The sequence below is a fragment of the Bactrocera tryoni genome, chromosome 4, assembly GCF_016617805.1.
Source record: "Bactrocera tryoni isolate S06 chromosome 4, CSIRO_BtryS06_freeze2, whole genome shotgun sequence".
NCBI lineage: Eukaryota > Metazoa > Arthropoda > Insecta > Diptera > Tephritidae > Bactrocera > Bactrocera tryoni.
This window is the reverse complement of record NC_052502.1, coordinates 46,724,893-46,736,635: the sequence shown is the minus strand read 5'-3', so window position 1 is coordinate 46,736,635 and position 11,743 is coordinate 46,724,893. Positions and strand designations below refer to the sequence as shown.

General features: G+C 35.5%; 1 protein-coding gene across 1 annotated transcript in view; it reads right to left on the bottom strand.

Moving 5' to 3' along the window:
• The window catches only part of LOC120774583 (serine/arginine-rich splicing factor SC35-like), a 138,122-nt gene extending 133,237 nt beyond the window's left edge, over nucleotides 1-4,885 (bottom strand). Inside the window, exon 1 of the mRNA XM_040104316.1 lies at nucleotides 4,780-4,885. Coding sequence (XP_039960250.1) covers nucleotides 4,780-4,885 — 106 coding nt within the window. The remainder of the gene's footprint in view (nucleotides 1-4,779) is intronic.
• Nucleotides 4,886-11,743: the final 6,858 nt, after the last annotated feature.

Sequence of the window (11,743 nt, the reverse complement as noted above, 5' to 3'; positions counted from 1 at the left end):
TAGTTATTACTTTTGATTGCAAATCAATAAAAAGTACTGAGGCTTCATTTTATCGTAATTCGATTCCACAAGATTTAGGCCATGCCACACATGCAGCGATGCAACAACCGAATTATTACGAGCAAATTTTGGAGATTCGATTATTTCAAGAAATTGTGGCATTGAATGGCCTCCTAGAAGTTGTGATTTAACACCAATAGACTACTGCTTGTGGCGTTATTTGCAGTCATTGGTCTTTAGAAATTAACCAGACTCTCTTCAAGCCTTAAAAGTCAAACTGAACTTTCGAATTCGTAACATACGACTTGATTTAATGGAAAAAGTACTCGAAAATTGGGTACATCGAATACCTTCCTATAAAAGAATTAGTGAAGGCCATTTATACACATGTTATATTCGGAACTTAATTGTATCGACTGCGCTTCACATTTGAATTTCCTTAACAATTAGCGTGTTGTTTTTGTTTTGAAGAAATTATATCACTTATAGGAATGTCCTTGCACCTGTGATCATTTTACTCTAAATTTCGCCATTTTTTATATATGTCGTTTATTTAATAAGTAGATGAATTTGGAATTATAAGCTCATTCAAATCACTGTTAAAAGTTTTATGAAACACAGGCTTACCAATCGAGTTCCTTAATTCTTATTAAATATATAAAATATATTAAGTATCAGTTATTATTGAGCTAATACATATATATGGACAGAAATACATCGCGCAACAAAGTGTGGTCCAAGCAAAGCAAATGAAGAATACCGTAATACTATGACCAAAATGTTATGCTTGCATTCAATGGTAAAGGTTCAGAAAGGCAAGCTGCCAATTGTGGTATTAGAAGCCATAGAAGCCATACTACTCACATTTGCCTCACCTGGCATGCCCATGTATGTACAGACATACATATTTGAGCGCACAAAAATATTTGCTTACATATACATATACTACATATTCTGACATATTTATGTGGCAACAACAAAAGCCAACTATGCAGTTTATGCATTTTCGCAATAAATGCTTGGCTGTCACAATGCCACTCGCGCACACGTGAGCCGCGGACGCTGCCGCCGGTGTTTGCCTCTAAATTTTATGCAAATTGACTAATTAATTTTTCGCAAAATGAAATTTTATCGCTGATGTCGCATATTTGCATAATGCCGCCATGAGCTTCAGCAAGTTCTCGTTTTTTATTTTATTTATTTATTTACACACACACGCGTACATACATATATGTTTGCATTTATGTGCGAATTCAGCGGCAAGTCCTACAAGTGCACCAGGTACACACATAAATTGCTTTTAATAGTGAACGGTTGAGCGTAAATATGGCTGCATATGTATCTGTTGTTGTATTGGTGGTTTTGTTTAAATGCAGCAATTAAGCGTGCCAAGCATTAAATGCGCTGGTGGGCAGCGGTAGGGCCGCTTTTACCCGTCCTAATGGCCGCTGCACGTAGCTTAAAAATGTTATTGCAGCGTTGTGTGGCGCCTTTTGTTGTATTGCCGTTGCTTTACTAGCTCTTCCGTTGTTCTTGCGAGTTTGCTGGATTTTACTGTTATTATTTATGATGCCACAGCACACAAGTTCGTTGGCGCTGTAAAATTTATTTAATCCCATAAATCCTTTTTCTGCCTTTACTAGTGATTCGTTTTTGTTGTAGTGTCATATGTTTGTTATACCTACAAAGATGAAATTAGAAAACGGTATAAGACAATGCACAAGTGTGTATTTCATCAACTCATAAAGAAGATGCCGTAAATTTATGTTTATTTAATAGACTGTAAGAGGGTCACCATGAAAATTTGGCATGTGCAACAAATCAGTTTGACAGTTGTAAGCTGAGCTGGGATGAACGTAAAACAACAAACTGCAAAATTTCTTGTCAAGCTATTAGAGAAAACATATTCACAAGCAAATGACAAAGACTAATAAAATATCCGAAAATAGGTGATCTCCACTTTCTAAATATATGTGACCTGGTCTACGGAAAAGGGGCTTAGGTGTCAAAAAATCAATTTTAACTTTTTAGTTTTCTCACGTTAGCCCCCTTTTCGTAGACCAGGGCACATATATATTTTGGTATTATTTATAGCAAAGTGCTAAAATTTTGAAAGCAAAATTTTACAATTTTCAGTTAATTTTGATTAATTCCTCCAGATTAAAAATAATTTAATCTGACAATAAGTTTTTCTACTATATTCATGTTTGACTCTCGAGAGAGTTCTTTAAGATACAAGAGAAAATTGTAATCATTAGATTCATACTTTTTATTTTAATTTATATTTTTTGAGTGTTAAACATACTGAAAAACTGACCTTTTTTGAAACTGTTTCCAATCCCAGCACACAGAAAGCTCTTAAAAAGCTCAACTTCTAAGTGTAGCAATCTGAAAGCTGGTTTGCATAATTTTGGAATTTTTTTTTTTGTAAATTGTTCTAAATAATTAACTTCCTTGTAATGAGCTCTGTTTTTTTTTTTCAGAATAATCTCAAGAATCAGCCCACTTCTTCGGCTTCTGCAAATATATACCGTCATAATTTCGTTTGTTTTCAGAACACTACTCGTGCTCGTAATGTCATCAGAAAATGGCAGTCGGATGAAAAATCGATGCATCATAAGTATCGAGTACCATTAGAGCGTTAAAGGTCAGGAGACTAATAAAACGATAACTTTAAAAATATTACTTCTATCGACTTAAAATTTTAAGGACATATTCTTGAAATAATAAGATAAGACAAAAAAAATCGATTTTTCGAAAGTGAAAAACCTTACGCCCCCTTAAGCGATATACCTCTTTAAAAAAATATCGATGAATCGTGCATCGCCTCCTATTAGCCATCACTTACTGGAAGCAATACCCAGGCTTATAACGATACATGTACATGGAAAATTAGGTTGAATTGGATTTGCATTGCCTAAAAAGCAGTATTTTTCAGTGATGATGAAAAAGAGTATTAAAATACGTGAAAATCTTCTTTTTGTTGTCAATCTCCCTCGAATTTAATAAATAACTCAATGTCGAGAAAATAGTAAAAAATAATCTAATGGACGCTCAGAAGGGCTGCTTCGTCAGTATCTGTTTATGGGAAATTTCACTGTATATATTCTAAACATATGCATGTATTAACAATTTCCCAAAAAAAAACAACTGCAGTTGAACTTCCATAGCTCAAACTCGAAGTTCTCAAACTCGAACTCTTAAATTAACGACAGAAGTCAAAACCAAAGTTTTTTAGTGTATTATGGTGATTTTTGTTAGAAAAGTTCAACTACAATTTTCAGTAAAATGCCAAATCTTGACGTCTATTTTCTCAATGTTCGGATCTACTAGTGATTAAAAAAAACTCTACCTTTAGTGCAACAATTGCGGCTTCATTTCGTTCATCCCTCCGTACTTTTTCTTTTTCTTTGGTACAACTCTATGGACCGAGGATACAAAACTTCGACAGTTGCCTCTATCTCTTACGAGGTCACGCCAGTTGTACATCTTAAGTGCAGACAAGTCACTATGCACTCGATTCTTCTACTGTATGCATAGGCAACCTGGCTTCGGTTGTTCACGCATGAGTCTTCAATCGAAGAGCTTTCTTATCATCCATGCGTACGACTTGGTATAGAACTTATAAAGTTCATGGTTTCAGCTTCTTCGATATTCATCGCTACCGCGAACAGCTCCAAGGACCTTACGGAGAACAGTTCTCTCGAAAGCTAGAAGAGCCTTATAGATCGTAATATTTTTCGTTGAAAGAGAGACATACTTCTCAATTACCTTCTTCTTTTTTAAAGGAGTTGACACCGCTTAGGCGGTTATAGCCGAGTTGATTGATCAATTGCCTACCGATTCCAAAATAACACCTGTTGGCAAGAGTTATCCTACGCTTGATCTCCAGGTTTAGATTGTTTGTTTATATATGTGATTAGAGGAGTCCTTGTGCCTCCAAGTATTTTGTCTTTCCCTCGTTGACCATAAAGCCAACTACTTTCGCTTCTTTTTCTTGATTGGAAAAGACCTATGATGTCACTGCGGTTCATATTAATATAAACCCTTGTGTGATATCAAACGGCTCGGAGAGCCCCCCTTCTCCAACCATTTTCGGAGATGTTATTTTCACGGATGCTAAGTCTTTAAGTTTTCAATTAATAATTTTCAATAAAAATACCTACAGCTGTGTTCATAGTAATAGTAGTGCCGGTGGGTTCGAACTATAAAACTGAAAATTCACGTTAAAAATGCAAACTGTGAATTAATAAATACCTCCAAGAAGTTATTTTTAGCTATTTCACATACACAGTTTTATTTTTGTAAAATATTTGTATTTTAAAATCATTTTAAATAGTATATTTCAGTAATATTTGATTGTAAAGTCTTTATTTTTTTTATGATATTAGATCCTGACCTCGTCTCATAAAGATTTGTGCCCATGCCTCCTTGAATACTAACCAAAGTTGTGTTCTTGATGGATTTGCTGTTGCCACAACTCGTTTAATATTTTCCCATAAATTTTCTATTAAATTCAGGTCCTGTGCCTGTGCTGTTCAGGACATTACGTCGCTCCTTTGCTGGTTTGGGCGGATGTTTTGAGTCCTTTTTCTGTTCAAAAATGCTTTTTATAGACATTTTCCAGTTGGTATATATGATATATAACATCTTACAACAGATTTACTTACCCAGTTCGGTTATGATGTTATATATCAAATATGTGGGATCAAGATCTTAGTAGAAGCAAGCCCATACCATAATGTTCAGGTCACCATGTTTAAAACTTTGGTAGTATACCTGCAAATTTCTCGGGGGTTTGGTAGTCGATGGACATTCTTTCTGGACCCTGTTCCTCCAAAAAGAAACAATTTTGCTTCGATTGGTCAACATCAAATTCCGTCATGTTCTTTTGCATACTTTATTCTTGCAGCCATATGTTTCTTCATTAAAAGAGTTACTTTAGGAGAGATTATTATATTCAAATTGTTTTTAAATAGCCTTCTACGATTTGTTAGAGTAGTAAATGACAACTTACACTTTTTTTTAACTTTTGAGTATGGTTAGAACTTTATTTTTTATATATCGCTTAGTCTGTTTCTACTATGTTATTGAGTTTTGTCCAATTTTCCAAAATTCTCTGCTTTATCAACGTATCTTACTGCTGCACATCATGTTGGAATTCGATTTCCTGTAGGTTCTGTCCTCTTTCCTAATCTTTATTATCAATTAATTCTTCTCAATAGAACAATTCTTCTCCGACCTACTAAAAATGAAAGAGAAATGGGATTTCAAAGAAAATTTCATCAGAAAATTTGTAAATCACTTAAATACATTTTTTTATCACAATTATCTAAACATATTTTTCATTTATTGACCCCTAACAACAAGCACTACTAGTTAAATGAACAGCTGTTTTTTTTTCAGAAAATGTAAAAATACATACGTTTAAGAAAAGCCAGCGGAAGTAAATTCACTGAATTTTTAAATTTTTATATTTTGAAATTTCTATTCTTGCAAAAAAACTACTCTTGTTGGCTTTGCAAGTATGCTGTATGCGGTTACACTACTATTTTCATGAACACAACTGTATATGCTGTTTGGGTCTACTACTCGTACCATTCGAAATTGACCATCAAAGCGCAAAGTAATGACTCGATATACATATGTACTTAGTGAACTTTTGTTTAATTTTTTCCTTCTCGGAATACCCGAGTAATCAAAATTTTCAAGTTTGATGGAGTGGTATCATGCTAGTAAAGGATAATTGTTATTAGTTGTTTTATTTCATCCATTGATCTTTCTCAAACCTTACAATAGATACTTCGAATGAATTTCTTATAAATATATTCAGTGAGCGATTTTTCAATGCTTTCAACCAAAATTTAGTATTTCCATTTTGCCTCAAAAATCATGCAACTAACTTTAATTTGGTCCCGCTTAACTTGCATTAAGTTAAATACAGCAGTAGGGCATCAATAATGCATGACGTCATATGTTACGATAAATTTTTGATTTCAATTAAAAGCAATTTTTTTTATTTTTTTATTGACATGCACTCTCTACCCATATTCCCCATTATATAATCCACAATATATGTATGTTTAATTACTATCCGATTGTTCATAATGCTTTTTAATAGCAGTAGTTGTTATTGTCAAACTCATCTAAAACAGTTTTTAATGTGCTCGCCATAGCGGACTGGAAAAAATGCATACATTAAGCGCTTCATTGCGTTGATCAAATCATAGCCTAGTAATTATAATGATTAACAAACACAAAATATTACTGCTCTTAACACAGGCGCCGTTCTGTGGATTGTTTTCAAGTAACGCTCTATTTATTTCACTAATAAAATATACCTAGTCAATTTTTACAAAAATTGTAAAAAATTCAACTACTTTCTTACCCTCGGTCGATTCAATATTTCGAGGCAGCCAATATAGTCTTACCTTATAACGTAAGCTTACTTTATTCTAAGCCCTTTTTATTTTTGCTAGTAGTTTACCAAACATATCTTCTCACTAAAATAAGTAAAAATCTTCTAATATTTCCCTAAAAATGCAAGATCTCTATAGAATTATATTTATATTTGTAGTTTTTGTTGTAACTCTAAATATTTTCTTGTCTTTTACATAATTTTGTTTCTTCAATCTCTGCTTGCACCTGAGCTTGTCAACAACCTGGCCTCAAATAATGTTGCTTGCAGCAGTTGTTGGCATGCAGCCAGACAAACGAACAGACAGGACAAGCAGACAGGCCAGCAAAGTTGATAAACAATTCACTTTTTGTGCGCCGAAATGAATTTACTTATGTAAAATTTCTTCTGGAGATTATTAAATTATCCAGCATATTTGTGAAATACCTGAAAATGTGTTAGGCTTTACATACTTAAGTACAGTTAGAAAATTTAAAAGGGCGACCCAAAAACCACATGCCAAAATATTAGTATTATAATTTTAGTTTCTATATCCTGTGTTCGTTTCGCATTCATCATCATGTGTGTTGCACTAATGTTCACTCCAACCATGACACTTAACGCCATTTTGCACGTAGTGCCTGTAGACAGAAGGTGTATGGCTGCGAAAGTTGCTATCATAAAAGAACAAGTGTCTGAACACACGGAAATTCTCACACACTTTAACTTCATCCCGGATCACTTGGCTAATGGAGCCGCCAAACTCTGGCGGCTCTTTCTGTGCTCACATACTGGCGTGGGAATTGTGGGTGGGGAAAAGCCGTTGGAGGAGAGGGAGAGTGAGCTTCTTTACAGATGGGTCAAAGCTTTGTGGGGAAGATTGGTGGAGCGGTTTACTGTCAAGAGCTCTCTATCAACTACAACTTCAGATTTCCTATTGCAGTGTTTTCAATCCGAAGTTGCAGCCATAGAGTAGCAGTAGATTTAATACTCCGAAGTGCAGCCTACTTCAGAGAAGCGATCATCCACTCAGATAACGCGATACTAGCCTTGAACTCATTAACAATGCATTAAGGGTTGGTCAAGAAGTGCCAACGTCGTTATCAATAGCATCGAGTCTTTTTGTGATAAGACTGGTATGGGTGCCAGGCCACAGCGGAATCGCCGGCAATTATAAAACTGATGAGCTAGCAAATAAAGGCCCCCTAAAACTGCTATCAGTAGAATGTGAGCGGGTTGGTGCTGCCGTATCCTCTTCTACTACTTGATAGCTGAGCTTCGTGGGAGCTTGGCCAGTGTGGGACCACCATCGTTACAGAAATGATCGCAAGAGATGATCTATTTGCCCTCAGTAAAGTTAGCCCCTACCTAGTGTTGGGGGTCCATGCTGTTAGACTGGGAATCTTACCGATACCATCTGCAGAAACTGTATGGAAAATATCTGCGGAAATGGAAATTAAACGCCTTTTATTTATTTTTTCTACTAAGCGTTTTGTGTATTTATGTATAAGTTCGAACACAGGAGTTCCTCTTTTCTATTGCTTCACATACACAGCCCACGCGCGATTTCCCTAGATCAGCCATATAACCTTATATACATATACGAATCGATTATATCCATTCAAGCCCCCTCTCGGTTAAATGACCGGTTAGTTAGCACGCACAGATAGTGAGCAGGGAAGTGGCGAATCCAAGACAGCTTATGTAATGTTATCTACAAATAAGTAATTCACATTGAGAATATACAGGTAAAATATTCATAGGTTTTGAACCACCCGTTTAACATTATCTTACTAACATCTTTCTTGGTATTTGCACAAAAAAGTATTCTACACAAATTTGGATATACCATACATAAGTATGTAAATGTCTGTCTGTTGCACACAAAGAATAACTTAATCAACTGTCAAATCTCGACATGCCAGCATAATCAAGTCGCTTTCTTATTTATTGCTGCTGGCATTTAAAATATCTGCGACAGATTTCTGGTTTTGGTTTTGTCTTTGAGAAATTTTAATATACAAACATAAGTTCTTAGTATAATATATATGTGATATACATAAATATATACATATGTATATGTACATATGTATTTATATTATTATTGTTTATATCTATGCTTTATGACTGTGCAGTTAAATGGAGCAAAAATGATATAATAATAAATACCAGACGACGTGACTGATATGTTAAGTAAATAAGCTTTTATTTTCTGTTATTGCCTTAATGATTACAATGAAAATTTGCTGAAAATATATAAAAGTTGCTCGAATATAACTTTATTACTTTATCATAAACTGTACAGAAGATAATCCCATTTATAGCCAGGTAATTGGTTTAAGAGATGTTTTTTTTTTTCAAATGTATTGAATTAAAAAAATTGCAACCTTTCCTGTCGCTACTATCAACTCACTTTTTGTACTTCCAATTCAAAAAGCATTTGCGGCCTATACATCCTGAGCATATCAAGTTACTGGCCTATATAAAGTATAACACTAGTTAACAGTTACTTTGCCACTGTGATGTTAGAATCTGTTTCTTGCTAATTTCTGCTTGCTAAAACCGAAAATGATAGTAAAAATTTCTTATTACGTAGGATTTTTTGTGTTTTAGTCAAGAGGTGTGTCCAATCTTCACCATTTACTAAAATGACAAAAATAACTGTATGTTTTGAAAATTTTTTGAACTCAAAACCGTAATCAGGACACGTTAAATATCCCACAGACCTCCTAGCACATCAGTCGATAATTTTTCCTTCATAATTGTTGAGTAGTGTAATTTAAAAACAACTAAGTCAAGGAATATTTGTAGAAGGTTATGGTGTATAGCTATTATTTTGCTTTCCGATTTACTAGTGGCCACTTAAAAACCAAAGTGTGCAGGGTTTACAATACTTTTTTCAGTTCTGCTTTACAGCAGTGCATTTTTAACAAGTCGAATATTCAATCTACTCAGGCTCAAAGTATTGTTTATTACTATATTTACTTTACCAAAACCGAATGATATTTTACTCCACATACTCCACATATATATCTACTTTAAAATACACGTCTAACGTTTATGTCCTTTAAAAGAAATAATTACAATCAGCGCCCGCTAACTTCATTAGGGAAAATTATCAAGCTGCTCGAAATTAGTCAAGTAATGCCTAGCCTTAATTTCCTTGATTCGAATACTAGTGTGGGTGCTTGGCTACAGTAGAATCGCATGGGGTTGTTAAGCTTATAAGGAAAGGCACCTTTGCCGCAGCACAATGTAAAAACGTCTGAACTTCGCTGTCCTCTTGCGGTTGGGATACATGAACTTGGTGGGCGCTGGTCTAGTGCTAGCACTTGCGCAATTGCAAGGCCCTAATGATCCGAGGAAAGCTGGTGAGCTCTTCGTTCTCAATAAATTTCGACTTACTCTAGTTATACGGGTTTTAACTGGTTATTTTCTAGTCGGAGTCCACACGATAAAAATTTTTCCAAAAGTGTTAGTTATCAAAGTTATTTTTTTTGTAATGATTACTGGTTACTGAACTATCTGGCCGCGATATTGAATTTTAAACGACTCCAGCCGTTTCTTCTTTTCGCTATTTGGCGTCAATTCTATATACTAAGTACAGCTCGCCGTTTCCAATGCGCAAAGGACAATACTCTTCCGCAAAACCGATAGAAGTAGCACCTGTTGGCAAGAGTGATTCTGCGTTGGATTTCAAGTGTGATATTGTTGTTGGTTTTGATACTGGTTCCAAGATAGACGAAATTATCCTCGACTTCAAAGTTATGAATGTTAACAGTGACATGTGATCCAAGTCGTGAATGAGATGACTGTTTGTTTGATGACAGGCGATATTTCGCCTTGTCCTCGTTCACGACCAGACCCATACACTTCGCTTATTTCTCCAGTCTTGAAAACGCAGAACTAATGACACGGTTGTTGAGGCAAATGATATCAATATTATTTTGAAGGATTGAAGAAGTCACACGATAGGGAGTCTACTTGTCTGAACCTTCTCTTGGTATCGAAAGGCCCGGAGAGGTCCTTTCCGATCCTGACGGAGCTTTTGGTGTTGCTCAACATCAGCTTACACAGCTTAGCGGGGATACCCAGTTCAGACAAAGCGGGATGGATGCAGTTCTTTTTCGTGCTCTCAAAAACGGATTTAAAATCGACAAAGAGATGGCATGTATCGGTATTCGTCTTTTCGAGTCTTTTCCAAGATTTGGGGCATGGTAAAAATCTGGTCGTTAGCCGATTTTCCAGGTTTAAGGCCATACTGATAGGGTTCAATAAGTTTGTTGACGGTGGACTTCAGTCTTTAACACAATAAGCTCAATTAAACCTTCAATATGAAATTTAGGAGGCTTATCTCACGGTAATTGGCGTAGATTGTGCGGTTCTCTTTTTGTGGTTTGGGCAGGGCCCACTAAAATTACAATCATATCTTACAAACAACCTGATGCATGCACCTTTCCAGTTCTTCGCCGCTATGCTTAAATAGCTCGGCCAACAATACATTGCTTTGTTGTTCTTCAGGCGGGTAATTGCTTTTCCTACCTCATCATAGTCAGACAATGGAACATCTATTCCATCGTCATCGATTGAGGGTTTGCCATCTCCAGAGGTTACACTTTCTCTACAGATCAGTAGGCTGTAGAAGTGTTCCCTCCATAAGTTCAGTATGCTTTGAACATCAGCCACTAAATCACCACTTTAAGTCCAACAAAATTATACTCCGGTATTGAAACCTTCCGTTAGTTGCGGAATTATCCCTATCGGCCAATTTCTCAAGCTCTTGACACTTACGCTGTCTCGCTTCCCTCTTCAACTCACGGTACCTATCCCTCCCATAAATATCGTATATGTCCAAAATAGAGCGCTTCCTAACATAGGCACACTTACCTATAAGTTGTGAAGCTACCTTCAATGCAAAACTTGCTTTTATAATACACAGAAAATAAAACGGAATAACTAAATAGTAATCTAAATGCCAAAAATATTAAAATTTATTAGCTACATATACATATGTACAACAACGCGGCACACATTAAAATAGATGTAGGAGCAGCACTCACCAAAAAAAGTGCCTAGTTTGGACCCTCTGAAGCACCTGCTCAGAACGACATGTAAAATTTGTAATATTAGCAACAAGAAAACAATTGCACTGCACATGCAAATAAAACAATAAATTTTCCCAGTGCAAACACACACATACAATAAAGCGGAGAATTGCTTGCAAGGAAGATATTCGAATGTGCTTTTAAGGAACTACAATCCTTGGTAGTCATATAGTATATTCTAATCCCAGCAGTGAGTTATCGAGAACCAAATTTAAGAACAATTTTGGTAGTTTTTGTTAGA